The sequence below is a fragment of the Malurus melanocephalus genome, unplaced genomic scaffold, assembly GCF_030028575.1.
Source record: "Malurus melanocephalus ecotype Western Australia unplaced genomic scaffold, MMel_1.1 scaffold_72, whole genome shotgun sequence".
Classification (NCBI taxonomy): Eukaryota; Metazoa; Chordata; class Aves; order Passeriformes; family Maluridae; genus Malurus; species Malurus melanocephalus.
The window spans coordinates 618,968-645,244 of NW_026623304.1; the positions used below are offsets into that span (position 1 = coordinate 618,968).

The window sequence follows — 26,277 nt, forward strand, 5'->3', positions numbered from 1 at the left end:
AGCCATGTGAAGAACTATTTAAGAGTAAAAAAAAAAGAAAGGTGCTGCTCACATTTTCAGGTTGCCATGGTTTTTGGAGACTGTGGTATTCACTGCATTCTAGATGTCAAATATAGACATAGTTAATTTCACCTGGAAGAATGGTGGGATTTTCTCTTCTTTTTAAAGGGAACATTTTGTCTGTCTATTCTTGACCTACAGGTTCTRTGGGGCTGCTTGTTTGTCCGTGGATTTTGTGTGTGTGCATGCAGAAATGACACCGGCTGAGATCGATAGGGAGTCTGCTGGGCTCTGCTTAATAATGCTGAGGTTTGGCTGGCGTAGGTGTGCAGTAACTCAGTGCACTGAGTRCCCATATCGAAGATAAAGGGTGGCAAGCCAATTTCTGGCCAAGAGCCACTGCTTTCTCAGCAGGCAGGTTCAGCAGTTAGATGGCACGGCCAATCTGACAGTGATGCAAGCTCCAGAGGATGAATTTTTGGCACAGGGGCTGAAACAGTACCAGCTGGWTCCCACAGAGGTCAGAGGAGATGATTCCCAATGCCTTCTTGCTTTAAAAGTCTGAATCCCAGTGCAAGGAGTTTCTGTGTGTATTTTTGAAGAGGGTTCGTTTATTCATACTGTAATTAATGGCTTTGTGCTGGGCTGCAGCATTCTTGCTGGCTCAGTGGGAAAAGACATTTCCTCTTCCCTCCTCCCAGCAGTACTTGGGGTTTGGTGTGTATATTCAGCTTCACAGGGATTTTGCATTTGCACAGGGGAATATTTGTCTTGTCACAATAACCGTGGCCTCAAAATTCACCGTTAACTGAGGAAAGAAGATTGTCTCATAGCTGCACACACACTTCACAAACATGTTTCTCTTACCCTACACAGTGTTTTCTGGTTAAAAAATTCATAACTGGAATCCAGGAGAGGCCGTGCAAGGCAGAACATGGTTTGTTCACTCTRTGCTCAATCCCCCCTTGAGCCCAGTGCAGTTCACCACTAATCCTGCTGGATTTGAGCTGCAGGCTGTAATGTTAGGAGAGCAGTGAACAACAAGGTGTGTGTCTCTCCAGGTGAGAAATGTGAAAGAGGCTGTTCCAGCGCAGGATTGCAGCTGGGACTGATCCTCCTCCTGCCTTTCTCTAAACAGGTCCTGGTGGTCGCACACCACTTTAAATGGGAAAAATCTCAGAGGTGGAGAAGCAGACATGGTCTTCTGTAGACAAAGCAGTGCATATCCATGCGTGTTATCTGRAGACAGCAGTGGGGATGGCAAATTCATTTCATATTTTGTTCTGCTGAATATTCCTTTTCTCTTCTAAAAGGCACATTTTCTTTTGCCTTTGACACCTGTAGCCATYTTCTGTACCAGTGGAAATGGAGGGAAGAAATATTCCTATGATAATTTGATAGTGCTTTGCACCAACTGTGCCATCACTTTGCACAGGCATAAAAATGACTAGATGAGGTACAGAAAATCAGTCTGAAAATCCATAAAAATTGTGGGGGTTTTGCATCTACTGATTTTCCATTGTCTGTATTCATTAACAGAGAGCAAAATGGATGAATTAGTGCTCAGTTCCAGGCAGCTGTTCCTCTAACTTCCCCAGGCTGCACATGCTGAGGGTGTTTAGGATATTTTCACTTACAAAGAAATAAAAAAAAAAAAAAATACCCAGCTTCTATTATCTCTTGTGCTTTCTGTGTAGCCTTCTGAGGCCAGGGAGCCCACTGCTGTGTTTTGTGCTTTCCTGAAGCTTGGCTCTGATRGCATAGCCACCTTCTAACAAAGGTTTCATACCAAAGAGCAGCTTTTGCAGGGGTCCTTCTGCTTCTCTGAATGCTTCCCTGACCTCAGCCACCAACCTCTGTTTTGGGGCTTACATTTTCCATTAAGAACAGCCTGGGTTGTGYTGAGCTCTGCTTGCAGTGTTGGTCCTGCCTGGAGTGCATAAATAAATGRCTCTAGGTTGGCAACAGGGGATTTTTGAACTCGGGAGAGCAGTGGGAAAGCTTTGAGCCCACTGTGGCAGCATTGTAAAAGAACTGTGACTTGCATGTGTCACTTAGTGAGAGGTAGAAAGGTTTGATTTATTTTATGAGAAACCATCGTGCTGTCCTACATGTTTGCAAGGATGGGGAAGGCTGTGGATTAGGCAGACTTTGGCAGKAGATCTGTAAATTCCCAGCCCATGGAGAGAAGGGATTTGAAGCAGTGTTGGSGGTGTCCCACTGCTCCAGGCACAGCTGGAGGAAGAGGCCAAGAAACCAGGCACAAGCCAGCTCGCAGTCAAGGYCCTGGTGTGTGCTGGAAGGAGGGTGAAAAGAAGCTGTGGGGGATTTCAGAAGGAAGCATGAGCCCTGCTCCTTTGGCCTGACACACACTGAGGAGCAGGGAGACAAAAACCCCGCTAACAGAGCCAGGCATGAGAGTCATCTTGGGCAGGGGGCTGAGCAGAGGCAGCCAGGAGAGGGGCACATGCTTGGACCTGCCTCGAAAACACAACTGAGTAATTTGGGCTGCAGATGGCATGGCAGAGAGAAAGATTGTAGAGGTTATTAATAAGACAAGTGCCTTTCTTGGGGAGGGCACTTCTTGAGCTGTTATTTTTCTCCCTTTTTGTGGCTCTGTTATTTTTCTCCCTTTCTGTGGCTCCCTTTCTGTGCTGCTGATCACAAGAGGAGAAGAGGGTTATTATAGATTTTAGCTATTTAGACATTAGAGATAACTCACGATGCTGAAAACTGAACTTACCTCTGATTAAAATTTAATTGCTCCCAAGCTTCCACTAGTTACTTGCATTAAGTTTCACACCATTGGAAAGTGCTCATCAACCAGTGTTGGATTTAACAGGAATTTGGCAGATGTTAGTGAAGTGCTGGAGGAAGTCCAAGCCACAAGATCTGTGGCATATCATATGTTWGAAAATTTGTTGGCAGCTGAAAGAAAAATCACAAAACTGGAAATAGCAAGAACTGGACATGGATCTCTTCTCATCAAACAGCCAAAAAGTTGGATCATCACCTCCAGCACCTGGAAGACAGGCATAGGTCATGAAATGCTGTGTGCCAGGTGTCTCGGTGAGGTGTAAAAGTAGCAGATATTATATTATTGGCTTCTGGAGTGCTTTATGTGAGGAACAGTGGTATCACCATGGAAATCTTCAGGAAAAAAAATACCAGTCTGTTCTGAGGCAATTTAGCAAATTAGCTATGTTTTATACAACTTATGTTTTCATTGCAGATTTTCCTTCCTCTGAAGGACATTTATTCAGTAACAGGGTCCTGGTTCATTAAGAGACTAATTTATTTTTGCTGCGTATTTGCTTCCTATTCCTCTTTGTCTGTARCATTGTACCTTGAGCACTGCTTAGCTTTTTGTCACCAGGATGTGCTCCTGATGCAAGGAGGGGATAACCACGAGTAGCTAACAAGGTTTGAGAAAGCTTGATCCATTTTTTGTAAGTATATAAAAACATTAACTTGTCTGTGTGTAATATTGGGAAAACTTCAGCAAATACAGCACAGTGAGACCATAGAGGARCAAGATGCCAGTTTTAGAAAAAYGGGAGCTGAATTAAGATTTAGAATKATGCAAATCTTTTTCAAAGAAATTAAGTTAGTTGCATTTTAAAAGAAATATAACACATTTCATGATTTAGTATMTGTCATGTTTTAATGCATGCACATGTCTTGACAGTGGTTGTGGCAGGAGCTTGTATGGAAAAAAAGTAAATCTCACCTTAAGCCTTTTTCAGTTGAAATRGTGTTTGTTGGTGTTTGTGTGAAAGATTAAGTGAGATTCAGGCCYTGTTGGGGCTGAGCTGATGGGCACAGAGATAGATCAGGATCAGTCTTGTGCTATTGCACCATTTGATCCCTAATATACTATTTCATTTGTYCTCTAGTATATAGCAAAATGCATTTTATGTGCTCTTCTGTAATGTGCCTTCTGTAATGTGGGCTGGGGTCAGCAGATCTCTCTTGTTCAATAAGCACTGCTTGGGAAAGATGCTGGATCCCTGTTAGTCCTGCCTCACTTTTTGGTGCTCTGTTATCCTTCTCCTTCTGGCTTATTTTCATCTCCTGGGGAGTTTATGAGTGAGTGAGGGTTTGAAAGTTTGGGTTTCTGGCTGTGAAATGAATTAAATCCATGCTAGGTTATAGAGTGTARGTCTAGATATGAAAGCTGTAGTGAATTGGGGACTGTGTATTGCAGGTTAACAAGTTTAATATATGACAGTCCATGTCCCTCAATTACATTTTGTATTATTGCTATTAATTAATACAGTTTTTATTTTAAAAAGGCAAATCAAAACGCTTCAGAGTGTCAATCTCAGTTCAGATGCAAAACCCATGAGTGCTCAATTTCACATAGTGGTTTTTTTAAGATTTATAGAGTATATTCTCTATATTCAGAAATACATGGATAGAAATTCTATTTCCAGCAGTGAAACTTGTTCAAAAGCTGATAAGAAAGGAGATTTTTTTTTTTCTCAAGCACCAGAGGCAGTCAGTTTGGAACTCGAACAGTGACGTGGGAGGCAGAAGGTACACGTAGGCTGGTGCAGGGCTCTGTGCCAGAGMGTGGGGAGAAATAGGGCAGCACAGGCTCTCTTTGGGTGTTTCAGAGCAAATCTGAAGCAGATGTTCCTTAGCCCTGAGACACTGTTCTAACCACGAGCACTAATCTAACCTGACCGTAATAAAGGCTATCCCTGCTTCTAATTCTGTCCAGCAAATGCAAAAAGATGTATACAGAGGTAGCAAACCATGGGAGAGGTTTAAGCCATCTTGAGCTCTTTAAAATTTGATGGTCTAAACCATCCATTGGGGTCCCTCCACCACCAAGGAAGAGAGGAGCACCTTCAGATTGAGGTTAGAAAAAGCACCTTACAAAATTGAGCATTCCTGCATGAAGAGAATGTTTGTATTTTACTGGAAATTATAGGTATTTGAGGTGTGATGTAAATACAGCAATCACTGTAGTGACTAAAGTGCACTCAGGATTTTCTAGCTGGCCTGGATGAATTGGGAGCCTGATGTTTTTACATACATTCATCTTAGATCTGATYTCCCACATGCAGCTTCATTAGATTGGGCTCTTGAGTCAGTCCTGAGCCTGTGAGATGAGAAGATGAAAATTGATTTGAAAATAAAGCTGAGACCCCCAAATAACATGGTACTTCTTTAAGGCAGTGGGAGATACTGCTTTCTTAGTGTTTTTTAAAATCAGGTCACTTGTTCAGAGACTAACATTAAGATTATGAAAATCTTGACCTAAATGTCTTACCCACTGTGTTTGCATTGTTGGTTTGGTTTTTTTTTTTGGTTTTTTTTTCCTATGGGAAAAATAATGAAGTGCAAAAATTAGGAGAAAGGGAAGTCTGCAAAGTCCTGCCTGACCCACTCATTAGGGCATAGGACTCAATCYGTACCCATTCTCCCTGCATCCTCCCCCTGCCATTTTGCTCTCAGTGGGACATGTTTTCCTAAATATTCAGTGCCCAAGCAATTTTCTTTATGTGGTTAGGACTGAAGCGTTTCAAAGGGACTAACTGCAAACAACAAAAGCACCTAAACTTGTGCCTGCTGCTCAAGTTCCTTCACTGACTTGTGGAGGAGGAGCTCCACAAGAAGCACACACCTGACTCTCTGTCCCTTGGCACATCTCTGTCACATCTTATTGATGTTTTCAGGGCAGCATTTGGGTAGCTGTCCCCCTTTTCAAAGATGAAATACTTTTTCAGCTCTCCATAGCTCTTTCCATCCTTGACCTACAAGCCTGGTAATGAAATGAGCCTTTCTTTACCTGAGAGCTCTTGGAGGATGCTGTGACACTGCCAGTTGTGTGATGATGTTTTCTTCCCCAACATCTTGTGCTGTCTCCAGCACTGTAGACCTGGAATAAATATCCAGCTGCTCCTCCAGCATCCTAAAGCTTCCATGCATGAATGCAGTAAGACAAATCCTTATTTGTGTCTGTGACTGGCTGCCCCAAATGATGGGTCGTGTTTGCAAGATCATTACCTATCATCACTCATGCCATTGCCAGGTGCCAGCTGCACGCCTGCTGCAGATGGCTGAACCCAGGCCACCAAGGACAGCAGGGACTGAGCACATATTTCACTGAGAAAACTGAGGATGCCCTGCCACAAGGARGGTTTAAACAGGGCTTTGTTGTTGTCCCCTCTTGCTGCATGGCAGAGTGGCAAGGAGAGACAGGCRGTGTGGAAAAATTTGCTGACACAGCTGTTATATTGTCAGCAATTAATTAGAAAGTTTTGTTCAATAAAATGTATTCTGGCCTATGAAGGATGCCCTTGACTTCAAGTTGGGTTATTAGAAGACTGAGTGTCTCATAATACACTTTTTTCCTAGCATGCTTGGTTATCATTGGAAAAACACACCTGCCTGCAGTTCTGATTGAGCACAAATAACTTGTAGAAGGTCAAATCACAAATGTTTTTATGGGTATCAATTTTGGTTCAACTTGTCTATTTTTAAAAAATCACTTTTCAAGAAYGCCAGTTATAATGAGACAGGTGTTTTGAGTGCAAATCTACTGCCATGTCCTTTTTTGTGTGCTGTTTGATCAGATGCAGCTAACTCTAATTGTAATTTGTTTTATGGAGGAGGAAGAAGAGTATATACAAATATATCCMCACAAACACAGCTAGTTCATCTGGYAGTTCTGRGTGTGGAGAACTAAATGAAGTTTCCACTCTGCAATCAGACTTTAATACTACCCTGCTGGTTATGGTTCTCCAAAGGTGGAGAAAGTGGTAATTCAGCAAATATTACCACTGGGATGTAGCACATCAGCCAGAAAGAAGGTTTACTGTTTTGTTTGTTTTGTTGTTTTGTTTTGTTTTGTTTTGTTTTTTTTTCCCTTCCCTAAGCCCTGCTGCGTTGGGTTCTGCAGAAGAAAAGATGTTGATAAATGTTAGAAAATGCCTGGGACATTAATTAGTTCTGAGTGCTCACATGGGCTTCCTTAGGTGTGTTAGACCTTTATGGGGCACACGAAAAGATTGGCCAGGAGAATCTGAGATGTGTGCTGGGGATCCACAGCCCCARCAGAAAGGCACTTCAGGTGCATAGGTGCACCTAAGAAAAGGAATTTACAGCCSATGGCTCTAGCAGAGCAGCCAAGCCTCAGCATTCCTGGGGAATCAAGGTTCTGGACCTGGCTCAAACAGAAAACAGTAAGCAGAAACACCAGTGACACTCATCCAGGGCTTTGTGGGGCTGCCCTGCAGCCGTGAAAGCACAGGAATGAGCTGGGGGTGGCAGTGACAGGGAGCTGCTGCMCRGKGAAGCCMYGGAGCTGCTGCAGGGCTGCTCCATCACTGTCATGTCCCCTGGAYGTGCTCACTGCAGGATGAGCAGGCAGTGATTTCCCACTCCTCCCAGCTCAAATTTTTCCTGTCTCCAGTAAGATAATCCCAAGTGGTAACATCYGTATCTCCAGTATAAACACCCTTTATCCCAATTCAATCTTAAAATAAATTTCAAGTGCAAGCTGAAGACGCCACCCACACTGCGAGTCATGCCCACTGGACTTTGAGGAGGGTCAGTGGGGTAGCATCACCATGTCAAGTCATGGAAATACCCAAAATAGTTGGCCTTGAGAGAATCCCCCATTTTGGAGTTAAGGGAACAGAGACTTGAGAAGCAGAAGTGAGGCTGAGGAAAGCTCTGTGTCGGGATGTGTTTGCGGTAGATGCTTTTCTGGGAAAGGAAAGCAAACAGAAAACAATGGAGAAATAAAATTTGAAAGGAGCAGCTCGTTTCAAATAAAATTTGAAAATTTGAAAGGGGCAGATGTAGAAGTGGTTTGTAGGCAATGACAAGTGAGACAGGCAAGGGYTAGTTTTGGAACTGACCCGGGGTGAGGAAAAGAGCTAAAAATAGTGATTTAAGATCCCTTTTAGTGGAGGTGAGCCAGCACTGTGCCTGGAGAGCTGTAATGCAGGTTCCACATGAATGAGATTTTATTCAATGTTCAGGGAGAGAAATCTGGATAAGAAGGAGATTTGGGGGTATTCTGAATGTTAGACTGAATTTCCAGCAGGGAACCTGTCGCCTACAAGGGCTTGGCCTCACCAGTGCAATGTTTCTGATGGAGGAAATATAACACTGTGTTCACCACTTGGAGGATCCCTGCAAAGAAATTGTCTCCAAAGTAAAAATATTCAGTAATACTGACTTAACTCCTACTGCTTTCATCCAGTCAGGCTGTGTTGTAAGATTTAGATACTATCAAAAAGGGAAAAGCAACCTAGAAAAACCCAACAGTTAATATTGTAGAGGGAAGGGTTTTTTTTAAGTCAGCTTGGTCCCTGCATTTGGTGTCATTCTCATTTTGCACAATTTGTATCTGCTTTCCCTTTTTCTTCATCTGTCCCATCTCATCCAGCGTCCTCTCAGGCTGGCCTGGGTGAGTTCTGKCCTGGTTTTGTTTTTCATTTAGGCAGACACTACGGTGTGGATTTGCTTCAGCTTGACAGAAATGAACAGATAATATTCTGTTGTGTTGCTAGTGGAGTCCTGCATGCTTCAGCTGGCAAACAKATTGTTAAACATCCTTGAACAATATTTGCTCTGAGTGCAAGAGAGAAAAGAAATCTAATATCTGCTTTTAGATCCAGTCCCTTYCTTACATGTTTTATTTGGTTTTCTTTGCACACAGTTAAAATTTCCTTTCTGTTAGAATGCATTCAGCCTATATTGCTGAAATTTGAAATCCAGTGACTGCTTGCTTGTGTTTAAAAGGAGGCTGGATCTAGAGCTGACTGTTCTCCTTTTTTCCAAGCATTTCCCTCAGAGGTGGTAAATGGCAGTGGATAGTACCTCCTCTTGGAGCCAAACATCCCTATCCTGACATAAACCAACACCTGTAGCAAACAATGTCAGGTCAGGGTGCCCTGAAGGTAGCTGTGTTTATAGGCTGCTTTTGGAGATGTTTTTGAATCTTCAGTACAGGATGCACATTGCTGTTGCTGGAGACAAAAGCTCAGCCAGGAAGCACAATTCTCATTGCTGTCCCTGGAACTGAAATGATTCATGCTGCTAAAATAAAGTTGCATCTCCTTTAGTTACAACTCACTGGAGTCTGTTTGACCGGGCATCTGGGTCTCTATGAGATTTCTGTGCGCTCTGCTCCGAACAAGAGCTGCAGACAGTGGGGGTTTAACTGAATCACTGATGCTGTTTTAGCTCAAATATGATGTTTAATAAGGGAAAATAACAGCTTAATTTGGAAAGGCATCTTGTAGGCCAGGGGGACTGACCTTGCAGGAGTGACTGCTGCCAAGAGGATTAGGGAGTTGTATATTGYGCTCAGAAATGTACCGTGGACATGCTGAGCTTGGCACAGAAGATGTGAAGAGTGGTCCCTCAAGCCCAATACCTTGTCTGAGCTTCAGACTTTGCAGGAAGAGATTCCTCATGGAATAACCKGGATCGAAAGAAGGGCTCGTTCTTTTGCATTAGCAAATAATTTCCTCATACAATAACATGGGAGGATCAAAGCCTTCCTCGTCCACCTCTTGTTTTACTGTAATCCTTGGCACGTCTCAGCRCTTCCCAGGAGTGTGTTGTGGACGGTGATGAATGATGTCCTCTGCAGGAGGAGARGGAAATAAGGACACAGGGTTGGCTGCTTGGGGTGGAGTTTTCCCCTGCCTCTCCCCACTGCACAGTTCRTAGCATCTGTGCTGTAATTCCAGATTTTCTGGTTATCCGTGGAAAGGCTGAAGCCTTTCCCAGCACCAGCTAAACACCTCAAGGACAGGCAAGCAAATAGTTGAGATGCTTGCATTTCCTCTGTCTGCTGTGACACACACTGAGTTTTTCAGGGCACCAAGTCAGAATTTAATTGCTGATGGATGGCACAGTTTTCAGCCAAGGCTCAGGCGTGGAGATGTTGATACAGTGATGGCAATGGCATTGCACCAACCTGTAGGCTCCTACACCTCAAAAAAGYACCTGGGGTCTTGGACAAATTGAATGGCTTTTGATGCTCCCTTTTATTGTCTGCAGACTGGCTGACTCAGGCTCTAAATCAAATCTCTCCCTTTTTCTTCGAGCAAAGCCACATTTCTCTCTACCTTGGAACAATCTCTGTGGCAGCTGAACAGAGAGGATGAGCTRATTGCTGCTGCAGTGCCTACCCTTGTAATTTGTATTTTGCTGAGCTGCTCCAGGTTGAATGCCATGCCAGTGAATGCTGTATGTCTGATCTATGGTCAGCTAGGCTCCAGSCTCTGAAGGAAGAAACCCAACAAAGTGTGCTTAATATTTACTTGAAGTTTTAAGCATTCCTTGACTTGCTCAGTGCTGACCATGAAGGTCTGTCACAGGTGACCTTCATGCCTCCCCATCCTGAGTCTGACCACCACTCTCGGAAGTTTTTTTTTTTCCCTTCAATTCCAAATGAGTTCAGTGTTATGCTCTGGTTTTCTTTTTTAYTATTACTGGCATGACACATCTCCTTTCATTATAAATTATTCTGTCTGCTTCAGCTGCATGCTCTTTCTCATTTATATTTAAGATAATGGAAGAAGAGTTGCTTTTGATGACATAAGTGAGCTAGATTTTTGGGTAGTATTATTGTAAAATGAGAGTTCTGACTGGATAATGTAAAATATTAGAGATTTTGAGGTTTTTAGTACCTGTGAAGCAATGACTAGAAAAACTAATATACTTCTCTGCAAATTTATGCATCTTCTTGATGCATGCATGGAATGTGAAAGGCTCAGGGCTAATACCATTACAGGTCTCAACATGTGTACTAAGTGGTCTGCTGTAAAAAATGTACAAAACAAAAACATTTGAACATATTTGACACTGAAGAGAGGGAAAACTAATAATCACTGCAGACTGATGCACTTATTTTATGTTACCTGTGAGAGCTGTAAAATGAGGTTTAGTCTGAGTGCTGGAAGCATGTAGCAGCTCTATAGCCATGTATTGTAGCTGTAGTTTTATCCTAGATTGGAAGTAATATCTGTAAGTCTGTGTATCTCTGCTGTGTTTCAGAATTGGATACATACTGCTTGACTAYTTTTTTTCCCCTCTTGTTTTTCTGTTATGCTTTTGAATCGTGCAGTCCTGTGAAGATGCATTCACATTTATTAAAGTCTATATGTCTGAGTTTATCTATAAAGCACATGTAGCTATTTAGGAGTTATGTTTTTTAAGACATGTGCATTGGACTAGATCAGGGGTTTTTTTTTGTCTCTCCTGCCTCCTCTTTTTTTCACATGTTGAATATGTGTATCTTTTTCTTTTCCTCTTTATGAGAGACATGATTCTTTTATTCACAGTATCAAATGTATGSTTTGCAATGACATCAGGTACTTCATTTTATGGGTTTATATATTTTATAAAAAGGCAAGRAGATTACACAGCTTAAAAATCTCTGAAGGATACAATTTACTTTTTTTCATTTCTATGTCATCCTATATGATGTAAAAAAAAAAAATAGTTTCCAACTTCCTGAGATTCTGCTGTTGTTCATGAGGATCTACAATGCTTTTATTTGTAGCCCAAGTGGGTCTGGTGCAGTTTAGGCTTCCAGGCCAAGAGTACATTATGGCAAATCCCTAGTCTGGCCCAGAAGCACCTGGAGATTGTGCATTTGGTGCCTCTGGTTTGGACCAGTAATTCCCCTGGGAATGTAAACTTTAGCACCTGGCTGCATGTAAAACCACGTGCCAAACCTGGGGAAGCAGGCATACAGCTTTGACCTAAAATAATAATTGCTTTTCAACACTCCTATTCACTTTCTTGTAAGTTTTTTTTTTTTTTTTTTATTTGAAGGTTTAAGCATTTCTTGACTTGTTTAGTGCTGACCATGAAGGTCAATGGTCTTTCTTTTCTGTGGGCCCAGCTCTAAGTCCTGAAAGGTCACTGGGTATATTCTTTGGCTTCACATGAAAAAAACATGCTCACCTTGCAATGTGCTGGTCTCAACTATCCATTAACAAGAATAATCTGGAAGCTGACAGATGTAAAGCTACAAGTCAGTGTTGAAAGTTGGGTTTTTTTTCACTCTGAAATTATGTATTGTCGTCTTGTCATCAGCCCCTCAGGCAAGAGTCTGAAACCACATCTCGGCCAAAGCTGACTCTATGAGAGCTGGTAGCCCTTAATGGTTCAGAGGCAGAAATATTAGGTAAAACCTCCTTTTCTGATGTTTTGGATGCTGTTCCCTGTTCCTTCCTGCTCCTTGGGTTTCTGATCTGACTTTTTAATTGAGATGAGCTGGCCATGGCAATGCCTCCAGCCCTGCAGCCTTCAGGGTGGGGATCTTTAAGATGCTGAGCATGTGAATGAATATTCACSATTGCTGCCAGCACCCCAGTGGCCTCAATCAAATGAAAAATTGGCCTCTGGGACATGGGTGAGAGCTGCTTGCGTGCCAGGCTTTTTAGGACATCAGCATGGACTTGATAATGTCCTGAGCTGCCTATGTCCAGTGCTGATGTCTGTTATGAAAATGGGAGATCCTTGAAAGTGCTACCCAGTTCATTCCACCTTAAAACACCCTCTGTATTGCACAGTGTGTTTGTTTGTTATAAATCTGCTTTTGGTGAAGTAAATGTGTTTTTCATCATATTAATGGTGTGCTCATTGTCAGAGCCTTCTGCAGAAGTCAGATATCTATAAAACAAATTTAGGCACCAGCCYTGTAGTTAAGCATTGTTTAGGCAGATCGCTGAGCCAACATGAATACAGCTATTAGAATTGAGCTTTACAATCTATTGACGTTTCTACATAAGTAATAAAGAGTTTAGAAAGGGATCTGAGCAGCATTTTATGTTTTTTCAGGGAAACTGCTTTATTTCTGAAGTAGCTGAATATTGATATTCTTACAAGGGTGTTTTGGCAGCTTCCTAGGATTGGTTTATGTGAATTTTTTTTTTAGCATAGACTTGTTTCTTCTCTCTCTCCCTTCCATCTGTGTTGCCAGGGGCAGAAAGCAAACCACTGGCAAGTTTGGGATAAGGACAGAACTAACTTGAGCTCCAAACCAAGATATGGCCAAGTGGCTGAAGTTGTGCCTGCCCTTTGATTTTCAGGAGGGGTCCTGACAGCACATCCATACCGAGGTGCACCAGGGCATGCTCAAAGGATGAGAAAAGGCAGCCTTTCTCAGCATTTTGTATTTCTGGTGGTTTCAGTGGTCAGTTGTCTCCACAGTTCAGTCAGGTTTCCTCATAGGAACAGAAGTGAAGAGAACAAATAAGTCAAATAGAAGCTACTGCAGTCAGAGGTTGAGTGGGGCAAACGCCCTGTCGAGAGGAACCATTTTTGGAGAAGGATTTGGGATTGTGAAATAGGTTTGAAATAGTGGGTAGCAAGAGAAGAAAGTAGATGGGTTTGGTAAAAGACCAAAGGTGAGTTTTTGCTGGCAGGTTTATGATTCCTGTTGCTCCAGAGAATGGATGTAACCTGTACTGTMCAGACAGCAGGGCCTGCTGTCGGGTCTGCAGTTCATGCCTGGAACGTGGTATGACCTGCATGCTGATGAGTCAGTGGAACATGGGCTAGAGAAGGAAGGGTGCAAGGGATCGTAACTCCACCTTTGATATTTTATGGTTTATTCCTTTTGCTCTCTGTGGTTTCAGCTGCCCAGCCCACCCACAGAGTGTGTTTGTGCTGAAAATGCTGGACATTGGCGTTGGTCTGGAAGCCCAGGGGGCACCTCAAACCTTGAGCCCCAGAGCAGCTGGGGTCAAGGGACAATGGTGGAAAGAGAGATGAATTGTAAATGCAGAAAGAAGGAAAGGGACTGAATCTAAAAGCAGATATTAGATTTCTCTTCTCTCTTGCACTCAGAGCAAATATTGTTTAAGGATGCTTAACAATCTGTTTACCAAACTGGACAGGAGGGAGTAGGGCCAGGGCCAGGCAACTTCTCATCCGCCTGTCCCCGACACCTCTTGCACACACGTGTGCCATGGGGCCAGGGAGCTGATCTCTTGTGGTTCCAGCAGATTGTGTCCTTGGGCTCAATTGTACTGTGCCCTCTTCCTCAAGATAACAGCATAACACAATCGGGTTTTAAATATTAATACAGAGATCACAGAAGTGTAGCTTGGAAGCACAGAATACTGAGAATTGAAAAGTCTAATCTGTTCTTTTTGAAAGCTGTCCAATTTCTTTTTTATTTACAGCATTTGAACCATTTCACAAATTGGAAAGCAACTAACCAGCCATTTCACAGGCAGATTATGATATGTTTAAGAAAGTCCAAGGCATTTATCCGAATGCAATTGGCCATCTTGCTGACTAACATCTAGATCGGAGATATTACACACACAGTTGAACAGAGACTATTTGAAGATGATAGTTTTCTCWTATTAAAGTTGTGTTTGGAGCTTGCAACTGAAGAAATGTTTTGGATGTAAGTGTGGTGTAAGCTGACTGCCTGTGGCTCTGCAAAGGGCTCGTCACATTGATTGGGTAGATGAGAAAATGCTAGGGCGTGAACAGTCACTTTATGATTCCTGCACTCGATTCCATTCTTTGCAAATGCAGAGGTGGAGAACTGCTGGAGAGAGACTGGCTCCATCTGGCACTGTCTCTGCGTTCAGATTGTTYGATTCAAGATGCAGAAGTGCAAGCAAAAAGTAGGGAGCACASTTTAGATGAAGCTACATCCGTTGCCATACAGATGGAAAAAATTTGCTTTCTCTCTTATTAGCTACACATGTGCTTGTCTACATAGAAACTAAAAGGTATGTTTCAGCTTGCATGGATAGAGCATGCAGGGTTTAATTAATTAAAAGATTAAAAAAAMCAAAAACAAACCACACAAAAAACCTAGCAATCCCAGCCTCCAGTAAATCTCTCAAAGCTCTAAGTGTGTAGTGCTCACGTGTCTGYGCTCTAATGTGGTCTGAATGAAAAACTGACAGCACCTGTTACTGAAATCAAAAGTGATTTCTGTAACAATGGGATACTGGGGAATTCCTTCCAGGCTTCTCTTTAATAGAGTTTGAAGGATTCAGGTTGGAAGACAGTGCATAAGATGTGCACCACTGGTTCTGATGGATGTGAATCATGCCAAAGGACAGAGATTGTTTAGGAGGTTAGAAGTTCACTCCATACATTCAGTAATAATATGCAGCTGGTATGTCCTTAAAAAAAGATTGTATGCTTTCCTTTTCCCTCTGTGTGAAACCACATATGGATTGAAAAAAAAAGACAAAAAGACAAAAAAAAAGAGCTTTTATACGTTCAAATCCAGACATTTAAAGTAACTGCGACCACATCTGACAGTATTTTTGAGAACTAGAGCAAATTGAAGCTAGATTGCCTAAAAATAGCCCTTGAACTGAACTCTAAAAACTATTAGATTTGTCCATTTATAATAAATCCTGATCCACTGTCTATTAGATCATCTCTTCTGTAATCTTTTCCTATGGGCATAGTTCATCTGCATTTCTAAAAGCATTACAGTATGATGTTGAAAGAAATGCTCAATTTTTTTTTTTTAATATTTTTTTTTATTTTTTTTTATTTTTTCTTTGTGCCTTGTGCACAATAGTCCTGTTCCATTTCTGCATTCTGCATTCAGAATCAGTTTCAAAGTCTGGAACAATTCATAAGGAGACAATAACACCTTCAGTGGATGTTTGCCACAGGGTACAAGGGGTTCACAGAGGTGCATTTGACAGAGTTCCTGGGTAGGAAACCAGAGATAGGACTTTAGGAACTGTCTTCTGGTAGAAAGGGACCATGGTGAAGAAAACAGCTGATGCTCCTGTGCTGGACACATTTATCTCCTGGTATTGCTAGGTATGTGCTGTAAAATAACAGTTAGAATTTTGTCTGGTGTCTCTGCAGTTACATATTTTAAGGAGGAGCCAGTAGTTTCTTGGAAAAGAATGGGTCAGAGAGAAAAAAAGAAGAAAATAAGTATCTTCTTTTATTCAAATGACAACTAAATTGGGGATCTGACATTAAGAGCTGTGTGGAGATAGAAAAAGTATTAAGTGCTGACACACACACACCCCCACAAAAGTCCCACAGAAGCATAAAAGTTGATATTTCACGAAAATGCAGTCAGGCTGCTGTTTGGGTTCTTATTTTGTCAGGCAAAACCTAGAAATTTGCAATAATAGATAGAATGTGTTTGACAGAACAACCTTTCTGCAGCAATCCAGCCCGAATAATGTACTGTTTCATTGTCAGAAATGTAGAGTTTTGAGTCAAAAGAGCTCTGGTAGACATAAATCTTGCCTGTTGAAATTTGGTGAATRTGGTGGCTGCTTTGACCATATTAATTGTCTTGCTGAGAGTGGTGGTGCAGTGACAAAGGATGAGCTGGGGCAGTTTGAGTGAACTTGAGCCTGTTGTGATGATTTCTCTCATTCTTTGTTGTTTCATGTTAAAAGCTCGAACTGAGGCTCGGAGCAAAGTCCCAGCGTGTTAAGTGATTCCAGCCTGAAGTGCCTTGAAGCAGCTGAGCTTGCACTGTGTCTCAGACCACAGCTGTAGGTTTTGCCCTTGTACAGAACTCAACATATGGCCCATATCCATTGCAGCATCTGCCCAAGCCCAGCAGAGCAGTCATTTCTGGGCAGAGTAGCCTTGGGCACAAAAAYTGATCCCCTGCCAGAAGAGGCAGGAAAAAAGAAAATCCAGAAAGTGTTTTTCCATTTGTCAGCTGCCCACAAGGGAATGGCTCTTTCTTCTCTCAATGCAGCATTGCTCCTCCTCTGCTTTTTCCTCCTTACCTTGTGTTAGTTATGAGAGAGAGGAGGAGCTCTGTGTCATACTTCTTGTGACTTTTTCAGGGCTGAGTGCAGTTGTGTTCTTGAAGACAACGTGCCACGCTGAGTGCTGTGGGGCCACTGCATACGTAATCTTTCCATCAGTGGGTTTTGCAAGCTTTTTGTCAGTGTCAGTAAATAAAGCTCCAGCAACAAAACCCACAATCCCAACCCCCCAAAGCAGCGTGTGAACTTATGTTCACACACGGGATTCTGGCTCAGCTTCCCCAAATAATGGCATGTGTGAGCACAGGGGAGAACCGTTCMGATGTTTGATGTGAGGCCGACTTGGCCTTCGCCCGCAGTAAAAATAAATCATAGTTGCTCTCAAACACGCGGAWGGAGCTGTACATAATTTAGGGGCTAATCTCACCTTGTCGATTCTCTGGCCTGCAGCTCRTGAGTAGCACCAGCATGTGGCTTTTGGTCTTCCAGCAGGCATTTACCAYGAGAAGGTTTTGCAGGGTGATATCTTTTGTGGCATAGACTCAATGTTGCAATCCACCGGTGTATTAATGAGTTGATGCTGTCTGTGTAGGTGCTTCTTTTCATCATCCTTTTCTGTCATCTCACGTGGAGTTCTTAAAAAAAAAACCACAGAAAAATAAGAAAAGCAAAAGAAAATGGGAATATATTTACTTTCAAATATTGCATTTTTTTTCCTAGGGGTCTCAGAAAATGTTCTGAAATGCTTTTGAAAATGCCTGTAGAAAATTAATTCCCATGAGATGCATTTATGTGACAGGGAGGAGAAAAACAGCTGTGATACAATCCTCCAATTGTATTAGGTTTGTGGGGTTTTGTGCTGCTTCTTTCTAGGCATGCCTAAACCTTCTTATTTGCTACATAAATACAAGTCACACCATTTCTCAGTAGAAGAAGAAATGATGAAAGGGATGCTACAAGCAAAGGGTGAGGTTGCCAAATATGGAAAGGGCAGAACTAGCAGGGTGGGAGGAAAGGGAGGAACCTGCAGGTTTTGTGCTTCCTGCAGCCTTCCTGAATCCTGTGCTCCGTTTGCCTTAGTGCAGCAGCAACACGTGTCAGTGATTGTGCACAGAATCGAGACACACTCAGGAGGACTCTGGGAGTGCTGCTGCTGAGCTGTGGATTATTTGTACCTCTCTTGGTCCAGCCCTGCTCTAGGTGCAGCCCTGGAGCAGGCAGGGGCTCCTGGCAGCCCATCCCACCTCCTTGAGCATCAGGCTCAGGAATGCAGAGCTCATTGGAGAGTGAAGTCATCACGGTTTGCTTGGACCTTGAGCGTGGAACTTGGAGTGCAGCCTCCCCTTCCAATTACATGAGCAAGCGCTGGCTCGTAGCATGCAGCCTTTGGGCTGAACCTTCGGATTGTGACCCCAGGGGGAGAGCTTGATGGATGTGTCCTGTCATCCAAAACCAGTGAGCCTCACCCAGGAAATCTTGTCTGCAATCACAGCTCGAGGGACACACAGTTATCTTCATTCACAGGACAGAGAGCACATGACATCTCTTGAAAAGTATTACTGAGTGCACCAGGTCATGGGCTGGAAACTTAGGTGCAAAAATTAAAAAGTGAGAGAAAAGGTAACAAAGAGCCTTTCCTGCTTTTCTGATAGGAGAACACTAGTCAGGGTAAATTGGGAAAGCAGTCTGCCATGTCTGGGAGCGCCTGGAAGAAATGATCAGAGCATCTAACCACACCATGGTTGGATGGCTTGTGGAGKATTTTCCTCATGGCAAATACAAAGTGCTGGTCATGGGCCAGAATTGCACTTGTCAGATCACTGCTTCAGGAAAGGGGAACAGACAAATGGGGGAGAAGATAGTCCATTATTTATGGGAGATTCTTTCCCTRTGAGCAAATCCCTACCATGATTTCCCTTTCACCAAGGAAAAGTCTGCCTCCACAAGCCGAAACTTTATGTAAAAGTTGGGAAATAAAAGAAAGAAGGGGAAACCCTAAAATTTTTTATTTTCTTACTAGTCAAATGTGCCCTGAGCAGAGAGAGGCTCCTCTGGGAGTTGCAATTTCTCCCTTGTGGATGCTGGAAATGTTTTGGGGTTTGGTTTTTCTATGACTGCAGCTCTAATCTGAATGATGGCGAAACTTAGACTTCTGCTATTACTGCCAGCTCTCTCAATAGAGCAGGAAAGAAAAAAGTGCAGTATCACTTTGTAGTGTTTCTGGGGAGGAAATGTTTCCACAGCCATAAATTGCTTTCTTGGGAGCWCTGAAAATTCCTGTCCCAATGCTGCTTCGTTGAATCAAAGTCTGCAAAATCTTGGATTTGAAAGAAGTCAAAACAGTCTTACCAAAAAACTTTCATATTTCATATGTCAATAGGTTGTATAAACAAGCAGTAAAAATAAAATTATTAAGTTTATGCATTTCTAATTTTACTAGGGTTGGTGATTTTTAAAGGTGCTTGTCTTGGAGCAAAAATTGTCTTGTGAAGGATTATCTGAAGAATCCCTCYGTTGAAGCAGTGCTGCAATGCTTCTTTTCCCCAAATTAAAAATTCAGAGTTCATTGGCAGCCTGAGTTAATCTGGAGGTTTGCTCTCTGTTCTGTGCTGTAGGATTTAAGTACTTTTGCACAGGTTGCAGTCTCTTCATGGTTTTTGCTTGGATTTGAGAACCATTTCTATGTAAATGATCCTGATCCCCCGTTCTTTCTCCTCCTCACCAATTAGCTTGGTTTTGAAGCACACAGKTGTGTGAGCAAAATCGGCAAGTGGTGCTTCCTGCTGAAAAACTGGGTGGTGTTAGCATGGTGATCATGACTGCTGGAGCTCATTACCAAACGGACTCTGCACAGTCAAACCTTTGAACTCGGTTTGGTCGTGTCCCATCCGTCTCACTCTGTCAGGCAACTCCGAGGCAGCTCTTTTATGTCGCCTTACAGCTTGTCCTGTGTAAATGGCAGATGTGTTTATTTTCAAAAGCAGCAAGAAAGCCCAGTGGAACAAGAAAAAAGTTGGAAGAACAAGCCCTCAAAGAGATTGTGACACTGGTGCCGGGGGGTTTATGAAAGATAAAACARCTCATTTTTTATGGCTAAAGGAAAATGCCATTAAATCCCTTGTGASTAACTGCTACAAGTAAACTTGCCARAGCTATTCCAAAAACAGCATGTCGTGGGATATTCAATGATTTTCAATGAAAACTAGACTTAAAAATGCAGCTCTCCTGTGTGTGGATCAAGGGGAGCTCTGGGGTGCTCAGTATAGCTTTTTATATGCTCACACATGACTGTGATAATTATTGTAAACAGGGTTTGCTAGCTTTGACTTTGAAACTGAATCCACTSTATCTCAGTTCCTCTGTGTATGGCRTAGGTAGTTTTRCARAARRAAAAMCKACTTTTTATTRCAAGAGTAAATGGGAAGAATTGTGCAGGTTTCTGTCTACCAGGCTAATCTATATTATGGAGAAATAAAAAGTACTCATGGCAACTCCTGCTGTCGTAAAAATGTAATATYTGCTGAAATTCTCCACAAACTTACTTTTCCTTGCAGCATCAGGTAGAAATCACTGTTTGCTGACTTAGTGCAGCTTTGAGCAGAAACTAGAAGAAATCTGTCAGGGTCTGCATGTTTTTGCATTGTACTTTTCAGAGTTCATTTAAACTAAGGGTTTATAGTGAAAGGGAGGTGGCAGGAGAAGCCTGGAAGATYTGATCACTGAGTGTGGGAGACCTATTTTCAGATCAGTATCCTGGTGCTCAGGTGAATTAGTGTAGAAACTCTAGTTCCTGTTGCTGGACATGGAAAAACAGTGACGGAAAGCTTTCTGAATGCTGGAAAAGGYGGGATGTTATTGAGGTGTTATGGCATAGAAATTAAAGTGAGAACAGATCAGAAGAGCCTTTTTTACATGGCTTCATTCTCTGCATTTCACAGTCAGCCCCAGTGTTTTCTCAGGCAGGGATTGAAGGGGGCAATCGTGAATATCTGGCATTTAACTGCAGTGAAAGTCTTGTGTTGAGAGAAGCTGGAGGGTGCTTGAATTTGGGAGAGGCGAAGGAGATGGRAGAAGCCAGCTTTTCCTTGAGCTGTGTGTGACATGGGGTGACRGGGGAGCAGCTGGGGATCACCTGCTTCAGTTTCCCTGCCTGGTAGTTCAGGTCAAGCCATGGACACCTTGGTGTAAATAATGGGCTAAATAAGGCAATTAGGTATAAATACCCAATAATTAGGTATTAAAATAAGGTATAAGGTGGGCATCGCTCAGTATTTCCCCCAGACTCAGTGCTTATTGCAGCCATTGCAGGATGTGCAGTGGGTTAATGCATTTCTAAAGCAGGTTCCCCACCTCTTGACTGCTCMGTGCAGGTTTTCAGTGAATTAGCCCACTGAGCATTAAAGTCKYGRGGATTTGGCCAGGCTGATGTGCACSTCTGCCTGTGTCACATGGCCTGCAGGTCAAGGGGCCAGGCATTGCTCTTGGGATGGAGCAGCAAGCAGGAACCTCCGAGGAAACTGATGGCTTGCTCTAGAGTACAACCATGTGTTCATCCCTCTGTGCACTTCTGATTTTGGGAATGGATTTGTGGTTTGATTAAGGCTTTGTTGGGCTTTTTTTGATTACAGCATGGAAAATGTTTTTTTCTGTCCAAACCAGCAGGGTCTTCAGCAGCACTTAACAATTAAAACCACTCCTGTGCTAGGTGTGTCCCTAAAAGATGGAAAATAAGATTGTTACATTAAAATACCAGGAAGAAAAACGGTGAGGGCATAAAATGCTGCTTTATTTTCATCAGATGCTAGTGCTTTTGGAAAATCAGTTGTGATTCAGTGATCATTACCCCTCTGTGTGTTTCTCTCTGAAATGTGGCTGTGCAGAAAGCCTTGCCTTAGCTGTATCTCTGGTTACACCCTGCAGGACAGCAGAGTCATCAGAGGGGACATCCTCATGGCTTGAGTCATTTCTTGTTGCAGTCTCTAAGCAGCTCTGCCTTTRTTTCAGGAGTGTCGACATCGGGGGCTCTGGGCCCGGGCAGCACCCCGGCCAGCACCACGCTGCGGGTGGCCACCAGCACCACCGGGCGCACCACCACCACATCAGCCTCGGGCAGGAGGAACAGGAGCACCAGCACACCGTCCCCCATGGCCGATGTCCCCGAGGAAATGACCACGCACCTGCCACCCGCCTCCTCGCAGCTGCCGCCGGCCGGGGCCGAGAGCTGCGAGCCCCTGGAAGCCCGYGACATTATGTGGTCACGGACGCGGCAGGGCCAGGTGGCGAAGCAGCCGTGTCCCTTGGGCTCCATAGGTGAGTCGAGGGGTGGGAGGGCACGGCAGGCTGTCTCCAAGGCACCTTGTCAGTGTGGCACCGCTGCTGAAGCCCTTGTGGGGTTGTGTTTGATGTGCTGTGAGAGCCTCTGCCTCCAAAAGTTGTGTGTGATGAGGCCCTCACCCTGGTTTTGCCTCTATTTATATTTGGGCTCGCTCGCTGATGTGTTGGTGGCTAATGCCTTGTTTGTTTTGCTAAGAGAGGAAACAAGGGGTGGAAATCAACAAAACTTGTCTTTTGGAGCTCTTGAACCAGTGTGAGTGATTTTTCAAACCGCGTGCAGCATCCAGTGTGGTCAGCTGGGAAAGTGGTGGGGTGAAACAAAGCCAAATCTTTCAAAATGGTTTATTGCTTATTGGATTTTGCTACTTTTCTTCTGCTCTTCCTGCAATTGTTTTCTTGAAAAATGTTCCTTTTGGAAATTTTCTATTCAGTTTGAGACACAATCAAATTAAGAATGGGTTTTGGCATACGGTTCACTTTGCTGGGTTTTAACAAATGCAGCTTTCTAAACATAGTTATTTTTCATGCTAGTCTTGGTGTCCAGCCCCAAAAGCTCACTTGCAAAGAAGAAATCTTAAAATTGGAGGAAGTTACCTGAAAATGATGGCTTAAGGCATCTGACTTGGAGAGGAGAGACTCTCTTAATTGTCCTCTCCTGGAGRGCCATTCACACTATGAATACTGATTTATTCTGGAATATGGTGAGGACAGATTGATAAAATATATGTTAAGGTATGAGGAGCATGTAAAGGCATCAGGGTTGAGAATAGGTAAGGAACATTTTGCTGCCTTTCCCAGCCCTACTTGGTAAAATTAATGCAAAAAGTATGGTGTGGTTCCCAGAGAGGGGAAAGGATATTCTTTACCAAAGCTGTGAAAAGGAAAGAAAAAAAAAAATAAAAAAAGATGGGAAAGGAAAATAAAGGCTGGATGCAGGGAGCCCTTTGCTAAGTCCAAGAGCTAAGGACTGGATGAAAATAATGAAGGGACAAATAGTAGCCCAACTTAGGGGTAGGGGATGGCCATAAGCCTTTCCCATCTCTAGTTTCAGTGATTCATGGACCTTGTTAAAAACTGTGGTATATTAGCAGTGATGCATTTCTCTTTGTCTGAAAGGTTCTGAGGCATTTTGCTGTCTTTTCCTGCAGGGATTGGGCAGCTCTTCCCAAACAAAACTCTCCTCTAAAGTCTSTCTTGACAATTGGGGGCTGACAGTAAACCCCAGCATTATATCTTGGCATTTGTAGCGTTCAAACTTTCATGTGTTTCCACCAAAATGTTGTAATGATGATTCAGGGCCATAAAATCTTCCTAAAGCAGCAAGGAGGATGAGGCACGGAGTCTGATCCCAAATCACCAGCAGTGGGACAGAGTGCTCAAGGTGCTGGCTCAGTGTTTGAGATCTACTTCTGATTTCTGAGTACCTGGCAGCTTTYCTGCCTGGCCTAAGGCAAAGTCCTCCGTCTGCAATCGCTGTCTGGCAAATTGGAGGTAATACTCCTGTGCAGCATCAGAGATCTTTTATGTCTTAGGGCCCCTAAGCRAGATGATGGGAGACTAGAGCACTGAGATGGCTCAGAAGTGTTCTACTCRAGACCTGAGGACTAATGAGCTCCCAGAAGCCTGTGACATGGGGTGCTGGGGGCAAAATGCAACCAGCAGCACTGAACACAGTGACTTTCCTCTTACAGGTGTTGCAACTTTCCGGTGCCTTGCGCCTGATGGTATCTGGGARCCCCAAGGACCTGATCTTAGCAACTGCTCTTCACCCTGGATCAACCACATCACTCAAAAGGTAAAATGACCCTTCCCATGTGTTGACCGCTCTGAGCCTGCACAGTGACCTTGCTCAGCTCCCTKATTTTCTCACACAAGGAATCTAAAAAGATCTACAGTCACACATAAAGCATGAGCTATGCACAGTAGCCAGGAATTGTAGGGGAAACCAAGACTCTAAGTGTCTTATGAAACTGGTAAGGGAAGGCAAAGGAGAGGGACTAGAGAGTGGAATTAAACTACAGTGAATGACATTTCTTCTTTGTGGCAAGAAAAGGAGGAAGAGGGAGAAGGAGTTGGGTGGACATATGGAAAGGACTGAGTTGTTGGAAAAGGAAACGCCCCTTTCATGCGTCCTAAAGGATTTTTTCATGTCAGGCAAGCAGGATAAAACCCACAGTTAAGAAATCTTTACCAAAGAAAGGCAGGCTCAATGTGAAATGTTTGATTTGTGCCTCTGACTTTCTGTTAACTTCTGCCCAAATTSTGAAAGAACTGATGGAATAGAAAACAATGCTGCCGTAATGCTTATCTTTTGACTCTTAAGTCCCTTGATGAATGTTTTCTAGCACTTCATCATTTATCAGTGTTAAAAGTGCATTAACGTGTGACAAAAGAAGTTCAAGRCAAGCAGAGCTTATTTGGTAGCAATATGTTGAGCATTTTTGTTATTAATGCACAATGGTGCTTTCAGCTGATTTCATTACAAACAGAGACCAGATGTGTGTTTATGCCGTGGAGTCTGTGGGCTGAATCTTTATTACAGCAATTTGTGGGGATTTATTCACTCCTTTAGCCAGAGCAAGCGAGTCCCAGTGCTGCCAGTGACCTGTGCCACTGCACAGGAGTGACACAGCAGTCCCAAAGAGCCACTGAGCAGTGGGATGGGGTCACCYCACAGACAAGACTCTTCAACACTCCCCTCTCTGCCCCCATCTTGACTTAGACCTACCAACCTGTGAATCACTAACACTGGTCATCCCTGGCTCTCTCCATCTGTGCTTATACCCTCCCTGCACAAAGGAAAGGAGAACATCAATGACCATGGGGCTGCTGTGACATGGCACAGCCACCACAGAACCCACACAGCTGCTGTCCCTCTCCTGCCACGCACCCAACGAGCTGATGAATACTGGCTGCCTTTGCTGGCATTAGCAGCTGCGTGCAGCTCTTGTTTTATGACCTACGTGCTTACCCTGGAGGGGTTAATATTACTGACTCCAGCCATAATTCAGCCAGGCAGCTGGGAGACCTCTTGCTGCCCGGTGAAGATGACTAGGCCGTTAGCCATTAGCAGAGGGAAATAATAGCCTGCRCTGATGAAATCTCCATCAAGGTTAGACTTATTTTATTTGAAACCCTAGCTATCATTTGCGTAACAAATGAGCCCCATTTAATTTGTTACACGCTTTCAAAGCAGGCTAAAATTGAACAGGCAGATTTTCAGAAATGCCCAGCAGGTTACAACTGGGACAAGATTTTTTTTTATTCTAAAAGGATTCAACTTTGAATGCTTTCTATCAGTCTGTAGAAAGACTTGGGTAATCTATCAAATTACCCTGGATCTAAATTTTTTGCCTGAGTGGGGATTCACTGGGTCTTGGGATATGTGGCCCAACCTCATGGAGTGCTGTTACAAAACATCAAGACTTTCCAGGAGTGACTTTTGAGGGGAAAGCTCTGCCAGGCTTGCCTAGGGGTTTGTGTTGGGGGTTGCATTCACTGAATCATTGAAATTGGAAGAGACCTCTAAGATCCTTGAGTCCAGCCATTCACCCAGCACTGCCATGTCCACCACTAACCMMTRWSYSYMAKKKCYAYRTSTMYWTKWMWTYYMWMYMSSASYRGKRAWKSWRMCWCWWCCCTGKGCAGTCTRTTCCAGTGCTTGACCTCTCTTTCCATGGAGAAATTTTTCCTAATATCCAATATAAACCTTCCCTGATGCAACTTCTTGTCCTATAATTTGTTACCAAGAGAAGAGACTGGCACAAGCCTTGCAATGGCCTTCTTTCAAGGATCTCTAAAGAGGGATAAGGTMCCCCCACRTGTCCTTTCCTCYRGGCTAAACACCCTCAGCCCCCTAAGTGGCTCCTCATAAGCCTTGTGCTCCAGAACCTTTCCCCAGCTCCATTGCCCTTCTCTGGAGTCTCTCCAGCACATMCATGTCTTTCTTGTAGTGAATGCCCTGAGGACAACTGGTCTTGCTAATTAAAGAMTGARGCAAAGAARGCATTAACTCCCACCTCAGCTGTTTCCTCACTCTTCGTCACTATATATCCTCTCCATTCAATAAAGGATGGAGATTCTCCTTAGCCCTCCATTTGTTGCAAGTGTATTTAGAGAAACACTTTTAATTGTATTTTATGTAAACAGATCAAATAGATAAAGTTCTAGCTGAACTTTAGCCCTGATAATTTTCTCCCTGTATAATCTACAGCCT

The 26,277-nt window shown here is 43.3% G+C and overlaps 1 protein-coding gene across 3 annotated transcripts in view; it reads left to right on the forward strand.

Moving 5' to 3' along the window:
- The window catches only part of ADGRL3 (adhesion G protein-coupled receptor L3), a 309,315-nt gene that overhangs the window by 188,219 nt on the left and 94,819 nt on the right, over positions 1 to 26,277 (forward strand). For all 3 annotated transcript variants that reach the window (XM_057366829.1, XM_057366827.1, XM_057366828.1), the window contains exons 6-7: positions 21,732 to 22,037; positions 23,753 to 23,856. In XM_057366829.1, the coding sequence (XP_057222812.1) occupies positions 21,732 to 22,037; positions 23,753 to 23,856 (410 nt within the window). The remainder of the gene's footprint in view (positions 1 to 21,731; positions 22,038 to 23,752; positions 23,857 to 26,277) is intronic.